This window comes from Eimeria necatrix, genomic scaffold, assembly GCF_000499385.1.
Source record: "Eimeria necatrix Houghton genomic scaffold, Enh_scaff42, whole genome shotgun sequence".
NCBI classification, from domain to species: Eukaryota; Apicomplexa; class Conoidasida; order Eucoccidiorida; family Eimeriidae; genus Eimeria; species Eimeria necatrix.
The window spans coordinates 63,748-87,774 of NW_013654796.1; the positions used below are offsets into that span (position 1 = coordinate 63,748).

The 24,027-nt window shown below is 49.8% G+C and overlaps 4 protein-coding genes across 4 annotated transcripts; 3 read left to right on the forward strand and 1 right to left on the reverse strand.

Annotated features, from left to right (window-relative positions):
* ENH_00053260 (ubiquitin-conjugating enzyme e2, putative) lies at nucleotides 1-2,334 on the forward strand (the record flags this gene model as incomplete). The annotated part of the gene is made up of 6 exons (XM_013583698.1): nucleotides 1-138; nucleotides 377-529; nucleotides 852-989; nucleotides 1,381-1,491; nucleotides 1,694-1,756; nucleotides 1,984-2,334. The coding sequence occupies 6 exons, from the start codon at nucleotides 1-3 to the stop codon at nucleotides 2,332-2,334; spliced, it is 954 nt and encodes a 317-aa protein (XP_013439152.1).
* A 1,527-nt stretch (nucleotides 2,335-3,861) lies between these two features.
* On the forward strand, nucleotides 3,862-6,944 carry ENH_00053270 (mitotic checkpoint protein bub3, putative; the record flags this gene model as incomplete). Its single annotated transcript, XM_013583699.1, has 9 exons — nucleotides 3,862-3,963; nucleotides 4,190-4,406; nucleotides 4,526-4,674; nucleotides 4,956-5,011; nucleotides 5,315-5,420; nucleotides 5,758-5,809; nucleotides 6,223-6,277; nucleotides 6,579-6,677; nucleotides 6,797-6,944. 9 exons carry the CDS (start codon nucleotides 3,862-3,864, stop codon nucleotides 6,942-6,944), a joined length of 984 nt encoding a protein of 327 aa, XP_013439153.1.
* Nucleotides 6,945-9,777: 2,833 nt separating this feature from the next.
* Nucleotides 9,778-12,788, reverse strand: ENH_00053280 (Phosphatidylinositide phosphatase sac1, related; the record flags this gene model as incomplete). The annotated part of the gene is made up of 7 exons (XM_013583700.1): nucleotides 9,778-10,001; nucleotides 10,213-10,291; nucleotides 10,555-10,634; nucleotides 10,740-10,854; nucleotides 10,995-11,419; nucleotides 11,597-11,663; nucleotides 11,796-12,788. The coding sequence occupies 7 exons, from the start codon at nucleotides 12,786-12,788 to the stop codon at nucleotides 9,778-9,780; spliced, it is 1,983 nt and encodes a 660-aa protein (XP_013439154.1).
* Nucleotides 12,789-14,175: 1,387 nt separating this feature from the next.
* On the forward strand, nucleotides 14,176-22,169 carry ENH_00053290 (3', 5'-cyclic nucleotide phosphodiesterase domain-containing protein, putative; the record flags this gene model as incomplete). The annotated part of the gene is made up of 19 exons (XM_013583701.1): nucleotides 14,176-14,338; nucleotides 14,502-14,825; nucleotides 15,086-15,498; nucleotides 15,742-15,827; nucleotides 15,992-16,475; nucleotides 16,678-17,016; nucleotides 17,241-17,374; nucleotides 17,646-17,783; nucleotides 17,908-18,213; nucleotides 18,420-18,615; nucleotides 18,971-19,343; nucleotides 19,512-19,519; nucleotides 19,932-20,144; nucleotides 20,311-20,389; nucleotides 20,604-20,733; nucleotides 20,918-21,231; nucleotides 21,406-21,551; nucleotides 21,785-21,852; nucleotides 22,001-22,169. 19 exons carry the CDS (start codon nucleotides 14,176-14,178, stop codon nucleotides 22,167-22,169), a joined length of 4,083 nt encoding a protein of 1,360 aa, XP_013439155.1.
* Between the last annotated feature and the right edge of the window lie 1,858 nt (nucleotides 22,170-24,027).

The window sequence follows — 24,027 nt, forward strand, 5'->3', positions numbered from 1 at the left end:
ATGGAAGCTGCACACGATTCTAGCCGTGCTGGGGCTGCACAGCACGCTTCGGCAGCTCAAAGTCTTGCGAGGATTCTGAGGGAACACAGAGATATTCAACGCAATGCATCTCCTCACTGGACAGCTGCTCCTCTTTCAGTGGGTCCGGGCACCTTCTGCAGTGGGTAGATTGGTACCCAAAATATTTCCGCTAGCAGAACATCCCACAACAGTGTCCTAGAACTGAGCACAATTTCAAAGTCACAGAAGCCTACATTACGGGGAGGCATGAAAAGCGTCAGGAACCAGGATCTCACTCTCTTGGGTAGTCGGAGTCCTGCATCGAAACATTTCAAGTTCCGGAGTGTAAGCGAGTGTGAGATCTGCGCGTGTTCAGCTGGAGGAGCCGAGAGAATGGCACTTCACATTAAGAGGCCCCCCTGACTCGCCGTTCGAGGGGGGTCTGTATCACGGGCGCATTGTTTTGCCAAAGAATTATCCCTTTGCACCACCGTCGCTGATGCTTCTCACGAGGAACGGGCGATTTGACGTTAACAAGAAGGCAGGGCATTAGCTTATTTTTTAATCATTTGCATGGTGATTTTCGCGGGCCAGAAGTCACTGCGCCTTGGGGTGGCTTACGGGAGGAGCCACACACCTTACGTGCCCAATTTTTTTGCGTCTTCGCATCTGTCTTCTGAAGCATTCCCTGCTGCTAAGTTTTTTTTTTTTTGCGTCGGTAACTGTATGGTGCTGCTTTTTTAATTTTTTGTGCAACAGCTGCTGTTGGCGTTCTCGCCAGTGTGTCGCTTTACTTCACGTGCCGCTATCGCGTTGAGGCACATGTGTCGCTAACTTGTGTCTCTCTGCAGATCTGTCTTAGTGCAAGCAGCCACCATCCTGAGCTTTGGCAGCCGGCATGGGGCATCCGCACGCTACTTGATGCACTGTGCGCTTTCTTCCCCACTCCGGCTCAGGGGGCCCTTCATGCGTTAGAGGCCTCAGAGAAGGTACACCATTAGGGATGTTTTTGATCTAGTGGAGCTTTTGCGGCCTCTGTTACTACTGTTGCAAAGCTGCTGCCACTACCGTCTCTACATGAGATATGCTCACTCGTCCTATCATTAAAGTTGATGGTGGTGCTGTTAACTTGCTTGCCACCACATAAGTAGAACAGTCCTTTGCTTGTGCTGTGATTGCTATAGACGCTGTTGGCAGCTGTGCTGTTATCCCACACACGTGCTGTCACGGGTGTTTCCACAACGCTTGTTGCTGTGCATCGAGCTGCACCAGTAGATTGTTGTTTGAGGGCAGCCCTGCATTAAGATGCGTCTCCCAGCGCAAGTTTTGGTCTGCTGAAACTGAAAGGGTGTGTTTTGATGCTTGCGTTATATTGTTCAGGATCGGAGACAGATGGCATTGGAGAGCGCCTCATGGGTTTGTCCGGTATGCAAAAGACCCAATCGGCAGCTTGTGGAAGAGGGCTGTGCAGCTCCGACAGATACCTTGCCAGTAAGTTGAGCGCATTTTCGGGATTGTCTGAGAAAGGACAAAGCACTTCGTTACTGTCGACAGACATTGTCTCCCTAGTGGTTCTGTCTAGGCAGAGAGAAGGCGAAGATTAGGAGGCACTGACAAACGTGTTCTTCTCCATTACCTTATAGGAGAGGCACATTAGAACCCACTTGCTCTGGAAGCTGCGGCTTTTTTGTAGGAGTTGCCTGAGCAGCTCAAGGCCCAGGCGATGCTGGCAAAGAAAGGAGACAGCCAGAAGCAGGTGACTAGTGCTGTGGAAAGAAAAGAGCCAGCTTCTCAGGTACTGCATGAAATCCTTTGGCGCATGAAGCTTACCCAGGAAGCGCCTGCAGAGGAGCTTACAATAGCCATAAGTATATTCCGGTGCCCGTTATATATGCATCCGCCCTTCGTGAAACATTGGTATGGAACAAGATAAAGCAGCGTCCAGCTGCTGCCTGTTTTCATCGTGTACAATTCGTGTTGCAGGTCGGGAATCCTGCTGTGGTTGCCGCTCCAGCGGCTCCAACGCCGAACATCAGCGAGAATAGAAATATTGACAGCAACGCAAGCAGCGGCAGCCATAGAAGCAGCACGCCTTCAACTGCACGAGCTGCCCAGGAATCGCCAAGCAGCAGGAGACCTGGTCGTCCTCTACAGCGCATACCCTTTTTGAGCCATTTATTTGACTTGCCATCGAACAGAACGGAATTTCTAATTGCGTGGGCTGACCTGATGCTCTTGCTGCTGCTGTTGGCGTCACTATTGCTATTGGGGGACCTACTGCTGCAGCCTCCGCGATTGTCTCTACTGCATCCGTCGCCAACTCTCAGCAGCTGAGCCTCTGCGACATCATCACGAGCGGCCACTACCAGCTAATGCAGTAGCCGCGTTAGCCACGCAGCATCAAGTGTGACGATTGACCTAATTTACTCTGGAAGGATGACCATAGCAGGTTTAAGGTGTACGTGTGCGCGTTTATGTGTCATTGGCTGACTGTGGGGGAGTTATGCCCGCTTTTATAGGCGTTGCAGAGGTCGGGAGCTTTTGTTGTTTTTCTCGGCTACTCTTTCATTCTTTCAATTTTTGATGGTGGCTCCCTGCAAGTTCGCTGTGGAGCCAACTCGGAGCACGGCAGGCGGGCCGCGGCTGTTTTGAGGAAGACAGGTGGAAATCATCTGGCGCATAAAAGCATATTTTCAGTTAGAAGTGCCTTTTGTCCAGAGTGTGGAATTGGGCCTAGAGTTTTCTGAGAGCGTGGTACTCGTTTTTAGCCCTGAATGTACGACTGGCTAACAATAGTGGTGGCATCATGTTCAAACGAAAACAAAGGGGTGGCAGAACCCTTTCTGCATCAGCGGAACGATAGTTCAACAAAAGCAGTAGTCGGCTGTCGCCTTGTATTCAGGGTAAAGAAGTGGACGGTAAAGAGGTCAGGATGCAGCGCGTCATCGTAGCGAGCAATGGCAGTCAGCTCCGTAGATAGCTGCTGAGTGAAGGGTTTCCCTTGACCGGGACATAGGCGGCGGCGAACTGGGGATAATTGCCCCTGGCCTGATTGGATTACGCACATGAGCGTTGTGCGACGAGCTGGCATATCGCGCTTAGCTGACGTTGCTCATACACAGGGAGCAGTCAACCCTAAGGCGTATTAAGTCGGCAGTTTGAACCGCCTATTTAGACTTAAGTTGGCCACCTAGCAACGAAGCCTCCAAAATAACCGTGCTTATTTTGAGTGGGGAGCTGTGGAGATCGCTCTGGACGGGCTGGTTCCTGTGGCGCCGCTCAGGTTTGGGCCAGCTCTCTCATGGCGAGGATTGTGTATAGTAGTCCAGTAGCAAGCTGTGACGTTAGGCATGGACTAACCATGACAGTCCTGATTAGATAGCTCGTAGTTCTCTAGATTACTGCCCTTGCGATGCTGAAGCTCCTACACAGTTGCAGTCCCATTGTGGTTTCTATTTAAGGACAAAGCTGGCATTTCTGAAAGGACATCTGCAGTTTTACACTTAATTGTCATTCAAAAATTGAGAACTTTGAACTTAGATTTTCAAGCGCATGAAATCGCCGTTTTGTTCAGCCAACATGCAGAAAATTGTCATCCAGCCCGAACAAAAGCCCCGCCGAATTGTTCCTCCCAGTCAACTTTGAATGGTACATTGGGGAGTCTATAGTGCAACAGTTTCTCTTAAATAACGACAGTGAGCAAGGTAATTCCGAATGTTTTTGAACTTCAGTTAGAATTGCTCACATAGATCCAGCACTGGGGTCTCTCGCAGTCAGCAGCTCGGTCTCATTGCCGGGCCCCAAAACTCGAAATTGTTTGAGGACTCCAGACAGCCGTAACTCTTAGAAGGACTGGACGAAATGCTTGCGGAGCTGCGGCCAGAGCCGCGCGACACTATTTCTTCCATCTGTTTCTCACCAAACCACGCAAAGAATGTGCTCGCGGCGTCATCTTGGGACAACGTGAGGTTCAAAGCCTAGTCCACGCTGCTTCACAGCGCTTTGATACAATATCAGGGATGGTGATCTGCATAACATGAACGCGTCGGCGAGACTTGAAGGAGCTCGAACACTTGTCCCGCACCGCCGCTCCAGCCGTGCTCTCCCACGTATCTTTGCTCGAGATGACGTGGTGTCTCATACTATCTTCCCACTAAAAATGCTTGTGTTTGCTACCGCTTGCGTGCAGATGCTGCGAGTGTACGATGTGGACAATTCTGACCTTATATCTCAACACGAGTTCCAGGCCGCACCGCTAGATTGCTGCTTCCTCTCAGATTTCAATCGTGTTGCAGCAGGGGGATTGACAGGAGGCGTACACGTCTTTGATGTTCACGGAGCAAAAATATCTCAAGTTGGCCGGCACGACGCCGCAGTTCGCTGTGTACGGTTTCACAGACCAACGAGTGAGTAGCCCTTGCTCGTAAACTCGCTTCCAATTGTGAACCCCCCGCCTAAATAGATCCGGCCCCACTTCTTCAAAAAAACGTTTGTTTGATTTGTCTTTTCCATATGTTTCTCGCAGATCTGATCTACTCTGGTGGGTGGGACAACACTGTTAGGGCGTGGGATTTACGCTCTCCGCGCGAAGTTGGCATGGCAGCACTCCACGGCAAAGTCTACGCCATGGATTTGAACGACGATAAACTTGTTGTTTGTGATTCCAAGAAACGGGTGAGATGAACGATGCCACCATGGAACGCTTCAAGTGCCTGAGGGAGCTGTACTCGTGCAATTTCTGCATATTGCTGATTGCCTCTATTGCCACAGAACAGTATTATATATCCTTTGCTTAATTTCCCGGAAGCTGAAAATCATTCTTGTGTTTAGTTGACTTTTTCAGTTGTACTTCCCATCATGAGGAGGCCCTTAGTTACAGGATGAATCTTTTACAAGGAAAGCATGCTCACATTGTTCCCTTGTAAGTGGGCGCATGTTGTGTTTGATGTCTGCAGACCTACATCTATGATATTCGCAACGGTGCGAATTTGGTCAACGCGGAGTATCGGGAGTGAGTTTGTTTAGAAGAACGGTGGCATCACCTTCGCATTGAACAAATAATTGTGTGTGCGGCATATGCTGACTGATTCAGCTGAGTGGCTTGTTGAAGATGCAGGCCACGTAGGCAGGTGCAGCAGCACTTAATGGGTTTTTACCCATGGGTTTGGAAAGCTGTCCTGAAATTACGTTCTTATAGATGGGCTTATCCACACGTGCCACCAGCAGAGACGATGATTCGTAGCTTACTTGCACAGCTCAACCTGTACATTGAAACGGCCCCTGTCTTTGAGAGCTTGTCTAATATATTTCGCAGTCAAATTTTGAAGTACCAAATAAGGGTAGTGCGGTGTTTCCCCAACGGCCAGGGGTTTGCTGCCTCATCAATTGAAGGCCGCGTTTCTTGGGAGTACTTCGACCCTGTAAGGAACTTACACGCCACACAGAGATGTTACACACCGTGGTGTATGCATCCACCTCCGTAAGAGTAGCTTCTTTCAGCTCGGACTTTGCATCTTTTGACGAATGTTCTGCCACGACTTCGACAGATTTATTCTTGTCCTTCGTTTCATTTTTTGTGCTTTTCTCTGTTGTCACTCGAAGAATTGCAACAGAACACTTCGTTGGTTAGAAGTTTTAATTTCATTCGTGTCCACCAGACTTGATTACATGAAAATTTTACATTGTTTCTTGCATGAAGTTCCCGTGCAAACTAGCGTATTGCTGTTCTCCATCTGACGCGTGCCACTTGCTTTTCAGAACCCTGAGGTGCAGTCTCGGAAGTATGCCTTCAAGTGCCACAGAATCAAAGGTAAGGCTTCTAAGCAAGATATTCAGAGGCGGTGGCTGGAAACACCAGCAGAGGAACTGTGCGTGTTTGCGATGAAACGTGGTCCTGCAGGCTTTGCATTGCTGTGTTCGGACTTTATGAGCTGATGGATGTTTCGCACAACGAACGTTGCATGCTTTCTGATTGCAAGATAATGTGTTTGTTTCCGATGGAATGTGACCCTGTAGCTTTAGCACATTTGTGTCAAAACTTCATAAGCTGGAAAGCGTTTTGCTTAAAGAACAACAATGCAGCTCTCCCAATTAGTCCCGCTTCCCTTACAATGAGACGCTTCAGCGTCTTTCCGCATCCCTGCAAGTGTGCGTTCTGCTTCTGCCTACTTTGGCAGCTAGCGGAAAATAGCGTATTGCGAGTGGCCATTGTGTATTGTGCAGAAGCAGACGGCTCGGAAACAGCCTGTCCCGTAAACGCGATCGTCTTCCACCCACGGTGAGAGCCACGCATTCCAGGTTCAATAGCTGGAGCGCTGCGAGCCGGAGCTTACGTGCAAATTTGAATTCTCTGTGGGAGCAATGCTGTTGATGAGAACGTGCTATAAGTGCTATTAGAGCTTCTGTTGTGTTGCCAGGAGGATGGCTGTGGGTGCACTTGTGCTAGGCACATGCTGCGAAGGACAGTAATGCCTCATCCTCAGCACACCAGCCCCACGGTTGCATAGTTGCATGGTGAATGGCTCTTCACACTTATTCGGGAGTTTAATTCTTTTTTTCGGTGGCTTTGCGCATTTCAGCTATGGAACTTTTGCCACAGGAGGTTCAGATGGCGGCGTGTCAATATGGGATGGGTTGAGCAAAAAGAGGCTGTGCAGGGTTCCCCCGCTGCCTACAAGGTAAGTTGTGCCCGTTTAGGCGTAGGAGTACACCAGGACTATAAACCAGATGTTTGCATTCAACATCTTCACGGCGTAAGTTCCTTTTCATGTTGCCGGCTGTCACGGTTGCTCTGCAGCGTTTCGAGTTTGGCTTTTAATTCCAGCGGCACTCTTCTCGCAATGGCGGTCTCGTACATGTTTGAACGGGGCCCTCAGCCGGGGCAGCCGAAGCCGCAGATAATCGTGCGCGCCGTAAGGGAAGAAGATGTGCGCCCCAAGTCCTGAGGTCTGCGATCTGAGAAGTAGAGCCAACAGTGGCCAAGTATAATTGTTTGCAACTTCCAAAACTGGCCGGAAGCTGCGTCACTGAATGTGGAGGCTTCGGCTTTAAAACGAACAAGACACGCCAGGGCTGACACCGTCAGTCCGTCGAAGGACTGATGCCGCCAGCCGCGGCAACATCTTGCCCGTTCGAACGTGGGACGTTTTGTGGTTGTGGGACAACTTAAAATCGGGGCCCCTTTTTTGTAGCGTAGACCTGCTGTTAGAAGTGCTGTGCGTCCTGCTGAATGACTGCTTTAAATTGTGTGAAGTGAGGCCCGCACATAGTGTAATATGCGTTGATTATTTCATTCGGCCCTCTAGGGTAGAGTCATTTATGAAAAGCACGCTTGGCTAATATGGCTTGCCAGTCTCTCTGACTGTGTATGCGTTCATAATTGGCTATCCGGACGCGCGTTGGTTCTCATGCACCAGGGCAGTTTGGATTGGTGCTTAAAACTATCCAGTCACAACTGTGGTGAAGAGCGCATGGTTTGGCACTTTTCCATATTCAGTAAGATTGGCTGTCTGAAATTTGCCGTTTGATCACGCGTTTTTCATCAACGGTTTTGCAGCAACCATGTCAAACAGGATTTGGTATCGCAGCTCCATACTAGTGGCCTTTCTAGAAGTTAGGCCTGATCGGCGTCTTCTTTGAATGGGATCCTGTACAGTACAGCAGTTCACTTTGGCACGCGCAGTTGCTCTGTATTTTAGCAGCAAACTGGTGAGCGTTTTAAAATTAGTGCGCTGGACAGTCTAAACTATCGATTATCGCGTTGAAATTGCCGGAGTGGCCGTTCAGGGGAACAGCTCGTTGCGGATTACCAGTAATGCGGTTTTGCGATGGGTTACTGTAAAGAACAAGCCCTTCACGAAAAGATTGGAGCGGCAAATTAACTTCACGGCGTAGACGAGTACGTAGTGGAGTGTTTGCGCTTCTCTATAGTTTAGAGCAGCAAAGCAAAGCTGTTCGACTGGGCTCATGAAAAAATAGCTTCCTCTGCGCTGCAGAAGAAAGCTGTGCAATTAGGTTCATCAAGAAAGAGCAAAGAGATAAGACATGAGGGAGAGGCACACAAGGTGGAAGCATTGCAAGGCATATTCTTCCGTTGTGCAGGCGTCGCCACGTTTAGGAGCAATTCTGGCGACCCTTTTGAGTTGTCGCTGGCAAGCTGTGTTCTGTGTATTACGGACACGGTAGCATACATTGTTTTTGAGTTTGCAGTTGCATTAATTGCGTGATTTAAGGTAGGGAACACTACGGACACAGTTCATAGCATCAGCGTGCCGACGGACACTGTGCGCCCTTAAGCTGGACAGGCAGCTGCCTCCAGGAGACGAAAGCAAGGGGAGAAGACTTTCAGTTGCTGAATTTTTCACGGATGGTGAAGAAAGCTCTTCACCGAAGAAAGCTCTTCACCATCCGTGGAAAATTCAGCAACTGAAAGTCTTCTCCCCTTGCTTTCGTCTCCAGGAGGCAGTTGCCTGTCCAGCTTAAGGGCGCACTGTGTCACAGTTAATGCAGGAATGACGCCAGGCAGGCAGTATCCTGCATCGACGACCACGTTAACAGCAAAGCCATGAAGTCGAGATGAGTTCAAGATGCACCATAGTATGAATGAGGCTGCAACGAGTCGGGGAAGTTAACCAAGAAAATGTACAGCGTGAATGCAACGCCGCTGCGTGCATTTGTCAGGGAATAATGGCAACGCATGCCGAGAGCCTGCCGAGTTCTTAAGCTTAAGTCAGGATGCCTACTAAACCTACAGGTTGTTGGCCGACTAGATCTACAGGCTCTTAGCCTAAAGGAGCAGTTCTCCAGTTTGAAGATTTTGGTTCTGGTACCAACGTCCTACAAAAGTTTAACTGGTGAGGCTAGCAGAAACAGAAATGATTACAGGACATCTCAGGAGGAAAATATTGTCAACAGTTGCTCTCAACTGCACAAGCTTACACGCAGCATTTGGTCAACAGGGGACATTGCCTTAAGATGCCAATGTATATTCAATCTGCTGAGAAAGCGGAAATACGCTGAGTAAACACAAACGGGAACTAACAGGAGACACAGAAAGGCTAATCCACTGTACTCAAGTGGCACAGTGGCAGGGACGCTATGGCTTTCCCGCGTACCGACCCAAGCAGCTCACCAAACAACGTCCCAAGTTACAGACTGTGCACAGCTTAAAACTCAAGCGTTCGCCATGCCATTCAATGAACGAAGGGAGAACAGCCGGAGCCTCTCGTTGCCTGCTCTCTAGACAACGCCGGTATGCCTCGTCGCCCCAGTCTTTGTGTTGGGCCGTAGCATAGCTCAGGCAGCCACTAATTTTTTAAAGACCGTGAGCTCTAGTTGCAGTGACCTAGCTTGAAGGCCTTCTCCGTTGGCACCAGTACGGAAGAGCACATTCAACTAGACGAATTTTGGCTCTTTTCGCCACAGTATGTGCTCGAGACTGACTTAGCGCCTCCTGTTAGGGCCATTACGCTCGCGGGGGGCGCCAGGTCAGTCTCGAACCGATATTATGATGGCCCTCCAGTGCCGCAAATACCGTGAATCACCACTGGCCTCAAATGTCCCATGTATAAATATTTCCGCAAAGCATTTTATCTTCTGGTCAAGATCTCTTCTCTGGAGTCAGAGAAACGGGATATCCCAACTGCCAAAGCTCGTCCTTTCAAAGAGTGCTTGCAGCTGTCTTCAAACATCAAGACATCGGTGCTGTCGTCTCTGCGCTATACTGGATGAAGCTGCAACAGCGCTGTCGGCAGAAGGTTGGCCTACCTCCTGTCTTATCTACCTAACAAAGCATGGCGACAGTGAATCTGTGGTCATCAGGAGGCAGCCGCAGGGCCCAGCAACAATGTCACGTATCCGGACCCTTCCCGTGTCATCTTCACGCTCTGATTCCTGGGTAGGCAAGGCTGCATTGATCAGCTGTGGTATATGGTCATACGCTGGGCTGACACCAAGGGGCAGCATCGAAGCCCCTGGTCCCCAAAAGAATGCCTCTCCTTTTCCTGCCCGCACAAGGGTCCAAAGTGCACTTCTACTGCAATGCGAACTGTAAGAATACATCAAGAGAGCAGCAGCAGGTACGCGCAGCGTATTTTGATATAAGCCTAGCGCCCCACGACGAAGAGCCTGTAACGCTTGACCGCCGCTTGCTATTGTGCGTTGCTTTATTTGTAAAACCACGGCGAACACGCAAAGGGTCCATCTTTTGCTCACCTGTAAGGGCAACAGAGAAAGCGGTTGAGCTTGAAAAGCCCCCAGCAGCAACTTTCATCACGCAGTCTTTGAAAATGCTCTGACCCCCACACGGAAAGAGCGCAACGTAGCAGAGAAACATTACAGGGACTCAAAAGACGTTACATACTGGTACCTCTGACTTTGCTTTCAACGTGTTTATGCAAGAGATTGAAAGACCATAAATAACAGCTCTGCAGTTCAGCATGTTACTGATAGCTCTGCCAACTATCAGTAACATGGAGCCATGGCCCAGAACACTTGAAAGCTCTCCCAACCCTCTTGATCGACTGCACTGTAATTGATTGACTTCACTATACTTACCTCTGGGTAACTCCAGTGCAAGTCAACAGGGTGAGGGGACTCCGCACTACGACCTCCCCACTCGTATACCATCCCGCTTTCTAAAGTAACTCACAATGAATTCAATGTTATGCACACAGTACGCATTTGATACTTCATAGCATCTTCTCGTCCGCTACAGAAGGGTCTTCGGTGCAGAAGCTTACTCGCAAGAGCAACGGTATGGTTAGGGCCTAAAGCACAGCTACCTAGCGGCACATCTGAGCGCGTAAAGAAATCCACTAACAGCGGGTAGTTAGACTCCCCGCCAGACGCCATCACCTGCAGCACACAGAAGGAAGGAAAGGAGAGCAAACGTGCAATATGGTCGCTCTTCTGAAGCCTCTCCAGCGGCGCACGGATGCTGTTTCACGTTCCATGCATACTGGGCCTCAAAGGCGAGTACAGAGACAAAGACATACTGACTTCTCCTTGCTAAGCTGTAGACAGTCGTTTCGTCCCCACATCCAGAGAACTCCCTCAGGGGTCAACAAACCGCAGTGGTCAGCACCACACATCACCTTTGGGAGCCCCAAGTGGCCAGTCACCGAGTAACCCCGACAGCGTGTAGTGTTTTTGCAAGTAGAGTCCTCCGGTGCTTCCTGAAAAGCATCGAAAGGCCTCATCGGGAGGTGAGACAGGTTGACTCCCTCCTGATCGAAACGTTCCCTGAGCGCTTCAAGTTCCTTCAGCTGCCCCTCTTCCATGAGACGCTGGGCCTCAAGAAGCTTTGGGGAGAGTAGCCCCCTAAAGAACTCCAGTTCCCGAAAGACTCTGCTGCTGATGAGCATTCCACTGCCATTTACTCCGTAGTCTGCCGCCCCGGAACTAAACACTCGGCCTGAACCTGAATATCGCAGCAGTAATTTACGACAGCTGACCTACAACAGAGGCAGTTGCTTGCCTTCTTGATGCAAACTCTGCTCGAACCTCTCAGTGGCTATGTCAACAAAATAGAGTAAGTTTCATACAGACTCAAAAGACGGACTGTACAGCAAAACACCAGGTAAGCAAAGGCGCTTACTTGTGGCTACGCATGTGCTTGTAGCCCCACACGCCACATCCACCACAAACTCTCCAGCCCTAACAAACTGAGCGGCACAGGGAAAGCAAGATACAGGCAAAACTGCTCCTACCAGGGCCGCTGACGAGCCTAGCAGATGCATTTTCTCTACACGGACAGCAATAGTTGAAAAAGCTCTCAAGGCATTACAGCAACGAACCTGGCCTACTGGTGTTGGCCGAGACCGGTTCTTTCTATCTCCTTGCCCTAATGGACTCCCAGCACCCCACGTGCCACCCTTTCCCCATGTGTATAAGATCCCGTGTGACGATAATGCAGCAAAATGGTGCTTCCCGGCAGCCACTTTGACAAATCGGACATGTGTGTCTGTCTCGAAATGCATGGGGAAGCCATCAGCTGCCGCATTTGTCAGCGCCAAATTAATGCCCAGTTCCTCGCCCATACTACAATGCCGATTAAAGTCGTTAACCGAAATGCCTCCCGCTTCTACGGGCTCTGGTGTAATATCACGTAGCGCCAAGGGCTCTGGCCGATCCTCTTGAACCCTTGCTAAACTCAGTGGGGCCCCGAAGAGGCTGCCATCCGACAGCGCCAGCACATCTGCGGTCCCAAGGGCCAAACTCACTGTCCCTGGGCGGCAAGGTAGCACTACCTCCTGCAATGAGCCGCCCGTTCCATGTGCACCTCCCTTAAATAGTCTCGTCCAAATTGTAGGGCTTTCTGGGAACCTTGCAAGCCACAGGCGTGATGATGAAGTGTGGGTGGTGGTGAACCAACGAGGGTGACGGCCCAGCTTTTCAGAGAGACGATCAGATTTGTTGACCAAAAGTATATTTGGTCCACTCCAACATGCTGATGGCCTGTTGCATACTGATGAGTTTGCAGGAGAGCCCTTGGGAAGCTCCTGGAAAACACGTCTGAGGCAACGCTGGTGCGGCGCCGTATCGTATGATTTTCTCTGCCAGTTGTGACTAAGTAGGTATTTTGACTTCGAAGATATGCTGGAAAAAGCTAGATGAGAAGGAAGCTCGTGAGCGGTCGAACAAAGCCTCAGTGAGCCTCGTTCGCTGACTCTGCCAAAACGGCTTAGAGCAGTGTGCACGGATGATCTCACAGGCCGTACGCAGCTAGCTCCCCAGAGACGGCGCTCCAAAGTACTCTGTGTGAATGGCAGTAGCTCCAAAGAGAACATCTTCTTTAGCTGCGCATGCCTCACCGCCGCAGTGTTGTGGTGGGGAACGCAAACCACTAATGTGTACAGCACCCCTGTACCCTCACCATTGAACACATCATCGAGTATTGTAAATCTCTTCTCAGCCCTACGATAGGCCTTGATCAAAGTTCTTGCCAAGACTCACACGTGGAAGAATGGAACGCAGCGTTACAGATGTCCATACAGAAGAGACATGGGAGGCCTTGTGGAGACACGAAGCTTGTCTGTCAAGAAAGGAGAGAGTACCTACACCCAGCGATCTACCCGGCAAATCCAAAGAAGCTGTAATGGAATAGGAAGTAGTAGTTAGAGCAATGTCTGCCGGCAGCATCCAAAGAACGGCATTTCTCCATTGATTGAACACCACGGGGTCACGAGAGGGTGCGATGACTCACACGAAGGGTACTGGAATGCATACCCCTGTGTAGTTGTTTAAAGTTGTTTTCCGAAGAAGAAAACGCCAAAGAAGAGAAGAGAGGAATGCACAGGAAGGCGGAGGCCTACACAGAACGTCCACGGAAGCAGCGGCCGGGGCCCTCTTTGGCTAGACTCAGAAACGGGCTGTTCAGAAATGAGTATTTTGTGAATCTTGTGGTATAGTTTCTTGCTTCTCTGCGCTATGAAATTAACCCTTTTGCTTGTAGATGGCTCGAAGGCACTGGAAGCGGAGCCTCAAGGACCGTAACCTTGGCCCTTTGTCTGGGCGGTCGAGTCCTTCGTGTTGAGTCTTGGCAGTCTCTAAGTGTAGTATCCCTGCGACTTCTCGGCTTCTTCTTTGGATTTTCCTGAAGAAATGTACATGCAGTGCTTGTATACACACCGTGTGATGTTTTATCTAGCGGTGTCATCGCACTCACAGTTTCCCACGTTTTCTTTGGCGGGCTAGACCACCGGAATCCGACTGCAGCTGTAAAGGTCGTATAATCTTTCACACGTTATATCGGATATTATTTGATTCCAGTAAGGGAATCTGTAGGCCTACACTGCCTCAAAGCCTAGCACAACCGATTGGTGATTCTCGACTCCTCCGCCATAGCGGTCCACCGTGAAGTCAATTATTTTCGACGTACAAGCAGCGTGTGATATCGCCCGGTTAAAAACAGCAAATGATAAAGTGTGACTAGGGCTAAGGTGAGGTGACTGTCTAGAGCAGCGCCTGTCCTCCTACCACTCAATCTCTGGACGTTTTTTGACGAAGAAGGGAGGCGAACAGTACTTTGTTAGCCCCTCAGCTGCACCTTACGCGGCTGGCTCTGTTTTTGTCGGACAGCTGTCGTTTTTAAGGCACAGTTTCTCAGCTGCTTGCTCCCCTTATTGCTTGGATAGGATTCTGACCCGTTAGAGAAGATCTTGGGTCTCCACAAAGATGGAGGCACTGGGGGGACGAAAGGTTTTTGACGGACAGAGCCAGCAAGCGGATCAGGTACAACCACGAGAGAAGGGAAAAACGCGCTCTGGGGAGCTTTATGCCGCCCCCATAACAAGGTCATTCTGGCAGGAAGCTAACGAAATTCGGGCGCGAATTGAAGGCAAGCCGCGGTTTCATCATGCAGCTGTGGTCATGCGTTTATGTATCCAAAGATGTGTAGGCTTAGGGGAATTGGAATAGCTGGTCAGACTATTTAAGGGCAGTCCATGGTGTACGTGTGACAGATTTCTTGAATCACGACTTCTGCGGTGGTGTGCGCACAGCCTGCCCAGTACACATGAGCAACGTGACGGCCTTCGCGTCTGCTCTGGCAGCGAATGTCTGCGTTGCCGTGGATTCTTCAATGGCGTTTTGCTTTGTGAAAGATGTTGAGACGGAGCAGCTCTTGGGGGCTTATGCGTCACGTCATTGCTGCTTTCCACATCCGGATTGTCCTCCATCTGAAACGCAAAATAGCAGCTGCGAATGCTCACATGCTACCTCTCAGTCCAGGATGGCATCATGTGTGCAAAGGTCATCGATGTGCGCTTCTCCTGAAGATACCGCACACCTGCGAAACTGCTGCAGTTTCCTCACCAGAGAGCCCGGTGAGGCTCCGGTTGTCCCCAAGCTGCCTACCTACCATGCAGCTGCAAACAGTCAACACAAGCATAGAAGGTTCACTGAGGGTACCTTTGTAAGAGCACCTCAGTAGTGAACACAACTTTGTGGCAGTCACTGTTGGTATTCATCTGCATGTGACGCCTGGAGAGACTCGACTATACCTAACAGTCTTGCCTTTATCACTTTCGTATGAGCTTGGAACATTTTGTTAACTCTGTTTGTGGATTCTGTTGGCGTGACGCAGGGAAGTGTCATTTGGGCAGCGGAACTGTTCATAGTGGAGGACCTACCTTGTGGGGCCTGAGCCCACATGCATTATCCTTCTTTTCTGCTCTCCTTGCCCAAGATGCCAGAGCAAGTAACTCTTGTTTGTCTCATGAAGAGCAGCAACAAGATCAAGGTGCAGCATCACGAGACTTGCGTTCAAATTCAGCGTGCAGTATGTTGCACCAGCAACAGACCATTAAGGAGGCCTCTGAGAGTCCTTTCAGTGCGGGGCAGAACAAGCATCAGGAGAACAGTTTAACCGACACGTTGCGGGAACAAGGTGGTGAAGTTGCTGGAGCTGTAACGGCTTCATCGACGCCAGAGTTAATTGTGGTTTCTGCTGAAAGCTTCGTGCAGTATCTGATTAACGATCTCAGGAAGGGCTGCCGGGTGAGTTCGACGCAGTTTTAGTACAGTACAAAGGGGGAGCTCTGTACTGTACTGTGCGCTGCCAGTTTGCTGCAATTTCCACTTTTTTGTGCAATTTTTTTAAACCATGGAGTAGTTGAACGCAGTGAACGATTAGGTTGTCCTTGCATTTATATCGGAGCATAGGGGGATTCTGCTGCAGCTAAACGGGAATGTGGTTGAGGCATATACTGAACTTGCCGTATGTGCATAACCCACTTTCAGGCGTACTGCTACGAGCCAACAACGCAGCAACTGTTTCCTTTTCCAGGGAAAGAACAGCCTGAGACAAACCTGACTGGAGGGCATCAGTGAGTCTCCACTGAGCACGGATCTCCCGTGGCGTGCCGAGCATACAGTTAATGTTGCACTTTTGCTTCACTTTCCTTCATTAGCGGGCATACAGTATTGCACTTGAAAACAGGCTGTCAAACCCACTGCTGGATGCGTTGCCTAGTTTGCATTGTCTCTGCAGGGAGTCATTATCTCTGAGGGAGGCGGAGAGATTTCTTGTTGCTTGCCGTATTGAAGATGAAGGAACACGCAATGCATGCAGAACCATGGCGGAAGCCCGTGTAGCTTATGTGGGGCCGTCCTGTAAAAGAAATCCTTCTCCACCCACTGTATTGTCTCATCAAGATGCGTGGTCAGAGGGGCCGGTGCTTGCAGCTCGGCGGGCATCCTCCGAGTCGGTAGAAAACGCGGTCGGCGTTTCAAAGACTACCTCGCCTCCTTCACAGCCACCTGGCGTAACGAAGAAGACTCATACCAGTCGCAGGCCTAGTGGCATACAGGATGTTATCCCTGTGCTGTATTCTGCTACCCTGGAACGACCAACTGCAGGGATGGACGAGGACGCGGCACCACGATGCCAAGCAACTCCAGCCAGCAGCCTTGCGGCGGAACATGATCACTCACCTGTCCCGTCAAGCCCACGCAGAGCCCTAAGCACTGACATTGTAGGAATCATGACTAAATTTGACTGCACAACGAAAAGAGCTTCCGGCTCAAGGATGCTTTTATATTCACAGGGCTGCGTGTGCAGTACACTATAAATCAGTGGCTCAAGAATTCCCGTTACACGTTGTTCTGTTAAATAGTTGCCTTAGAAGTGAATTAACTTCAGGAACGGAGTAGGTGTGGCTCATTTGGTTTGTGCAGATGCGCCTGATAGCTCAACCAGAACTCCGTCAATCTATACCTTCTGCGAGGTCAGTCTTAGCCCCTCTGGCGCACACACCGCTAAGTGAGCTACCTTCTGTGGATGAAAGTGCAGGTGAAACTTCACTGTCAGCGCGGACATTGCATTCGTTTCACTCGAACACGACCCTTGGAATTGTCTTTTCCGTCGACGTCAAAAGGGTTGATGCACAGCTGTTGTTGGAGGCAGTAGCTGAAGTGTGCGCGCCGACAATGGCACTCTTGCTTCAGCAGCAGTGGCTTCGCAGAGACAGATTTAAGCGCTTGCTTCAGCTGGAGCTTCACCGCACAGTATTCCAGGTAGGCATGGCTCGAAATCGGCATTTCCGTAGGATTCGAGCTAAGTTCCCACTTAGTGTGCTTCTGCGAAGATCTTGACGGACGTTACTACCTTGTCTTTCCTATATTCTGAGTTGTTTGTGGAAGACCTCCAGCTGCTTTTGCTGATCAACTGTGCTGTTCAATCTCGACAGATTTCGCTTCGTAGTGGGACGTAATGGTTTCACCTTGCGATGCCTTCTCAGGAAACCTCCATACCCATTAGAATGATGCAGCGTTTACTTGCTCTGCTGCATGCGGCTGTTGGAGCTGAGGCTGCCGCCTTTTTCATTGCGGATGCACAAAACAGGAACTTCATTTGTCTTGGAGGCCACAAGAGGTAAGGAGGGCAGTGAATACTTAGCATATTCCATTTTTGATTATTACACTCTAAGGCGGCGTAAACATTTTTTCCAGGGTCATCTTTTGCCGGGTATGGAATAAATTTGCTTGACGTACATAGTAGACGTGAATGCAACGGCTTGGTCATTAACGTATGCCGCACGTCGTGAAGCCATCTTTGACTGATGCTGATGGTGTATTTTCTATCCCTTTCCAGATAAGACACGTCGGAACAGCTTCGCTCGTGCGAGTACCGTGTGTGTACGCAGAGCCACAGGCCTGAGTCTTAGTGGAGACCACTGCCTCTTAGGCGAGGCCACTCGCCAACGCGGGAGGACAGCTATTTTCAATTTCCTTCCACATGGGTTCAACAAGGAATACGACATCCGTGCTCGATTCGAGACCAAGTAGGTTTCGTCAGGACAGGGTTAGAGCAGTTGTCGGGATGAATACAGTAGCACAGTGCCACGCAAAGCCTTTAGAGTGTTGTAGATGACATTATGGCGGTGTTGTAACTGTTTTAATGCCCAGACACGCCATGCTTGTCCCGTTGTTAAACACGCAAGGCCACGTGAAGGCAGTCGTGGTGCTGCTGAATCGATCGGAGTGCTCCTGCGAGCGTTTGAACCGGTGGGCAAAGGAAGCGGAAGAGCAGTGTGCCTGCAAAGAGAGTGTACAAAGGCTCGAGCCATTGGCACTAGCGGGTAACGCCTGGAGCTCTGTTACGGCTCCTTGTGAAAAATGCATGAGAAGGAATGTGAACGAGCTCTCCTATGGGGAGTTCCTTACAAGACCGCCGGCCTCTCTAGACATTGACTACTCAAGGCACTTCATCAGGCAAGCGTTAGTCAAATATAGCTCTTCAGCCAGGCACTCGAACTATAAGTGGTATCAGAGCTTTTAGCTCTTGGACATTCCAGTGCGATGGGTTGCGCTCTGCTCGTCACTTTCACCTGTCGCTGTGTGTGTTGCATTGCCGATTAACTGGCCCAAAAGAGGTTGCAGAATGCGTATAGGTGGTACACTGCATTGCTGAGCTGCAGGATTCACGAAACGTTAATGCGAGCGGTGCAGTATGAGATGCAGCACTGGCTAGGCGGGCAGCTGACAAGCGTTTGCATGGCAGGCATGAGCCTTTTGCAGCCCATGGAGACAATGGTCTCCTACGTCATGGGTGGGCAGCAGCGAGGAAGCCGGGGCAGCGCAAAGCCTCTTGGCGCAGTCCTGGAACAGATTGAAGTGAGAGAGCCGCTACATTCCCATGCAAGAGGGAGTTGGGCTTACAAGCCAAACAGCAAGGCCGTAGAATACCGTGGCCAACTATGCATGTAACAGCCTATCTATTAAGTGTTCGGCATATCTATTGCTGTGTCAAAGCTAGCGTCGTTCTCAACCCCTAGCTGCTCATGCTGTTCATTAGCAACATTTATGAAGTCGGTCATGCACTGCGTTTTCTGCCTTCACAGTGGCATAATCGTGCGGTTCCACTGCAAGGTGTAATCTGCGACGTTGATACTATCTGCCTTTCAGACCTTTATGTTGCCAATACAGCGTATTTGCTTACCGGGGCGGATTACCTATGTTTCTCGCTCAGAATTTCGTTTCGCGTGACAGACGCATGAAGTTGCTGAGCCTTCGTCGGTCCGCTTCTGTGGCGGTGGCCGAACTGCAATCTCTGCACGGCGTGGCAGAGGTAGTTGTAACACAAAGGTTGCGGAGTTCCGTATCTGGTGACCATATCAACAAGGCGTTTTGCTCGTCGAACTCGCGTCAAAGAAGTATTTCAAGGATTCCAGCCACGCTTCACGATTTTCCTTCTTTGGACAAAGAAAAGCTGGAAAAGGGACAAACTGTTGGAATGCCTGGAGAAGAGGAGAAGCGCCTTGACTCTCGTAGCCGAAGCTTTTTTGCCAGTAATCCTCTGGCGGCGACCACGGGAATCCCCGCGAAAGATGAGAGCTTATTAGGTTAGTATTTAGCTGCCACGCACCATTCGCGATTCTCAAAACTCGCAAATACTTAGCTGTGATTCGTACAGGAACCTTCTACGGAGTGCTAGCGAAGGCGCCGGTAATTTCTTTGAGGTCCGTTGCTACATTTACATGTCCCATGTGCGTGTTGCTCTCGTTTTGCAGAGCAGGAGGTGAGGTTGTTGCATTCCAGCAGTGCGTCATCAGTACTATGTTCCGAGCTACGTCACTTCTCCACTGGAATAGAGGAGTTGACATCTGCACGAGACCTTCCACAGGACAGGGTACTGGATCAAAAGCTAGCTGTCCGACGTAGAAGAAGCGCATCCCTTCCAGCTCTTCTCTTTTCTGCTACCCTCCAAAAGTGCACGAGACCCTTTGACGCAATTCGTAAAGAGGTGATTGCATGGGTCAACCCTCAGTAGCTATAAGGGGCTAGGCTTGCTGCTGCGCTGTGTTTGTATTCTGCAACATTTATGAACAAGGCTACTTGTTTGGGTTCGATCAAGGTTTTACATCCATAGCCTCGTATTGTAGAACTGGTTTAATCTGCTTTAGTGCATGTATTTCCTGGTTTCTGTGAAGCTATCCTTGGAACCTTATCGCCGTCTAGACCTAGATGTTTGGCGGCGCACAGCAGACGAATTGCAACTGTTTTTTTTCCTGGCTCTCGAGGAACTTGGAGTCATGGTAAAAAGCGAAAAATCTGGACTGCAGGCGTTTTTCGCCCTCATACGAGACGCGTACCACACTGACAACCCGTACCACAACTTCTACCACGCAATGCACGTAGTGCAGGTACGTGGCATCACCTTTTGGCGTGGCGTTTACACGCGGTGCTGAGGCAAAATTTGCTTTCCATGGCGCAGTTCTATACCCTGTTCGGCATTTAAGCTACTCAGCGGCTCACTTAGTCGACTGGCATCTCTCAAGTGCGGAACTGTTACTTTTACAATCCTTGCAGATGTGTTGGCTCTTCTTGACGAAATACTCCTGCAACGATTTGCTTACGCTCACGGAGCAGCTTGGGCTTATGCTTGCAGGTGCGTACGTTCTAGTCGGTTTCTATCAGCCATTCATTAGTGCAGAGCTGCACGCTTAACATGGCGTTAAAGCGACTAAAACTGTTGCCAAATTGAAAAGTTCTTTGTTCTCATCTTTCTTTTGACATCACAAGCCATCATACGCATTTCTTCGAACTATTGACTTTCAGATGCTTTGAATTCGCCAAGTGAGTGGTTGCTGCTATTGCCTCAGCTTTGGCGCATGACGTGGATCATCCAGGAGTCAACAACAGCAGCTTGTGTGAGGAACAGCATCCTCTCGCAATTATTTACAATGATAAAGCAGTTCTGGAGAACCATCATGCGGCCTTCGCATCTCGCGCGTGAGAAACTACTGCCGCTTTCCGTGTATCTTTTTTAGCATCTCTAAAACTGTGGACACCTGTGGATAGCAAGACTTCATTAGTGGTTTTGTCAATGTTGTAGCAGCGGCTTTTGGTGCTTCGCTCACACTTCACCTCGATTGACTGATACGTGAGCTTTGAACCTGTGTGGATCTGATTTCAGCATGCTGAAACTTGGGCTCTTTTCGCGCAAAACGCAGAACGCCGGGTCGTCTTCTCTCGCGAAAAGTCTGTCGCCGTCAACTGGTGCTTTATTGGGGAATGCGAAACAGCACGTCCGGACATCCCCCGCATTTGAGACTGCGCCTCAGCCCCAGGAGGGTGCCATCGACGGTATAGATGATGAGGAGGATCATTCTTTTCACCCTTCTTTCGCAGAAATTCGCAGAGTTGTCACCACCTGCATTCTTGCTACTGACATGGAGCTCTTCAGATATCATCACGAGGCGATGAGGAAAAGAGCTCAGATGAAACGAAGTGCGCCTAGAATTTTGCTCTATGCTTTGGAAGATTCGCCTCAGCAGCTGCGCATTGTTGCAGATATACATTTTCAACCTGCAAGGAGTTTGCAGTCCTCACAACTTTTTAAGATGCTTTTTTGGGAAGGCTGGGCCTATGCAGATTTGTGCTTGTGTGTTTACGCTCGCTCAGCGACGGGGGCGTTTTTAAACAGTGATGAAGATCACACGCTACTTGCCACGTGTCTGATCCACTGCGCAGACATAAGCAACCCACTACTGCCTGAACGGCGTAATATGCAGTGGGCTTCGCTTATTATTCAGGAGTTCAATGCACAGGTCAGGGCCCCGATTTAAGAATACTCTGTGCTGAGTTTTTTGGAAGCGTCCCGAAGCTACTGATTAGAGTTGGGATCTGAGCCAAGGCTGTATTTCATGACTTGTATGAAGTTAGCATCATGCTGTTTTTCGGTTGCATTGCTTCATCATTTTCAGTATATATATATATATATATTGAACATTTCACATAGCACCGTCTTGCGTTTTTGTTGTGTCTGCTTGGATCGTATTAGGTTGAAATGGAGAGGCACAAGGGCCTTCCGGTGACGGTTTTCATGGATGCTCGGACAGAGCTGCTAAGGTACTGATCCGTGTAAATACTATGCACTTGTGAAATTTCTGTAGGTGAAGAGAGTTATTATAAGGTACAGTGCACGGAAAGCGCCGCCAATTCGATCGAAGGAAGGCATCTTTCGTTCCATAAGCGTTCCTTTGTTTTGCCTGTGCAGGACGCAATCTCAAATAGGCTTCCTGTCATTCGTAGTTCTCGATCAATTTCGCGCTCTTTCAGACTTGGTCCCAGGCGCCGAAGAATTAGTTGTTCAAGGCGAGAAAAATTTGGAAGACTGGCAAGCGGCAATGGATATTTTACGGGAGGCTGAGCGCAGGGATGCGTGAGCAATGTCACGTAATTTCAGCCCATTCTGTACTGTTTTCCTCGCTGACTTCATATCCGGATTGCTCTTGTTGTTGGATTTTACACTCCATTGCATTTGCTTTACACCATCCTTTCTTTGGCTTGCCTCTTGTAGGTCGGGAGAAAGTGTCTCATCTCTCGAGCTCCCACGGAATTTCACATTCCGTCTCAAAAATTTGGGCTTTATAGGAATGAACGGGCCAAAGTGTTTTGGGCGCCTACGCAGGTAACGTGTCGTCTCCAGAGTCTCTGCTTCCTGCACCGGCTTCGAGCATTTTTGACAGATTTCAAAGGAGCGGCAATGTGCTAGACTTCACTTGCGGGGCTTAAATTTGCGTGCAGCGACAAACCAGACGATTGGAGACCTCAAAGTTTGGATACCTGAACACAGCTCCCTCGCGAGCTCGGCGTTTCTACGTACAGAGCTTGATTAGAGTGATTGACGAAGATTTTTGTTAGAACTTCAGGATATTCTGACTGGTATAGCAATGCGCTCTTGCTAGGCCCCAGCGGAGGAGAGGAGCTGTCGCTATTTCGAACAGCTGGACTCGTTGCAGAGCGCTAGCACGGTGTTACACATGACCAGTAAATCACCTTGTACACATTGGCTGTTCTTCCTATCGCTGAACAGTGATGCCGGTGCGAGGGTGGGGGAAACATAGGAATTGCGCCCAGACGTCGATCTACTACTAATTAAACTAGCTGACGAGCTGGCATTGAGAAGCTTCTACATTTGACTTACTATATTCGATGTGTCCTCGCGTGGGGTCGATGCACTTGATTCCTTACACTGTTGTATTTTGCGGGTCACATGCCACGTGCTACCATCTCACGGCCTTGGGCCGGAAGTATTCGAGGCTTTTATACTTTGACGCGCGTGCTTTCTTCGCTGAGCCGCTTACGCGCGCGCCCTTCGCTGAGCCTCTCCAGCCAGTGGGAAGGTGCTGCGTGGTGCGGAGCCACCGCAAGGCCTTTACAAGGCTACCGATGGCGAGTACGGCGCTTCGGATCGGTGGCTACTAAGCGACATTTCGATTGCTTGGAATTGGCGTCTCGTCGGCTGCGGCGCCTGAAGACGTCGAAGAGGGAAGGATTGCGCAGCGCGTTGTTGGCACCCTCGTCGGCACAGCCAGCTACCCCGCTTCAGTTCGGCACGAGGCCTGCCATGCAAAGTCGAAGCAGCGGCTACGTACACTGCGTTGCTTTCGGCTCGGGAAAGGTTTAATTAATGCAACTGGATGTATATTTCTGTCACTTGTATGCCTCGAAATAGGCGTCAATAGACTACTAGACTTCTCAGAATTTCCGGCGTACAGTCGACGAAGTGAGGCTGGAGCGCCTCACATGTTGCTTCCACCGTGTCTGCTTGTGACGAGTAGTAGTGGATCGTTGCGGCAGGTGAGTTAGGTGGAGCTAAGTGAAACAAGTTACGCGCTGCAGCCCACTTGTATGCACCCACTCAAAATTAACTGCTTATAGGCCTTTTGCTTCCGCTGCGTACACTGCATTTTAGTACGGTGAGACTGTAGGACTTTTATGTATTTATTGGTTTACGGTTGTCAATACTCATTGCTTGTAGCGCTTGGCCCCTTTAGTTCCGTGCTTTAGCCGATGAATGTAAATGTCCCTACCTCTCCCTTAGCAAATTTCGGCTCACTCAAAAAATACTGCACAGTTCCTCTGTTCAACCAAATAGACGCCCGCCAATGAGCCTTAGATAGTACACATCAATGTGCCCTAACTCGTACACATTAATATGCAGTAGCTGGTACGGTGTTCTTCGCTCTCGCGAAATCATTCAAACTGTTCCCTTTAAGTGTTCCGCTTGTCGTATTGAGG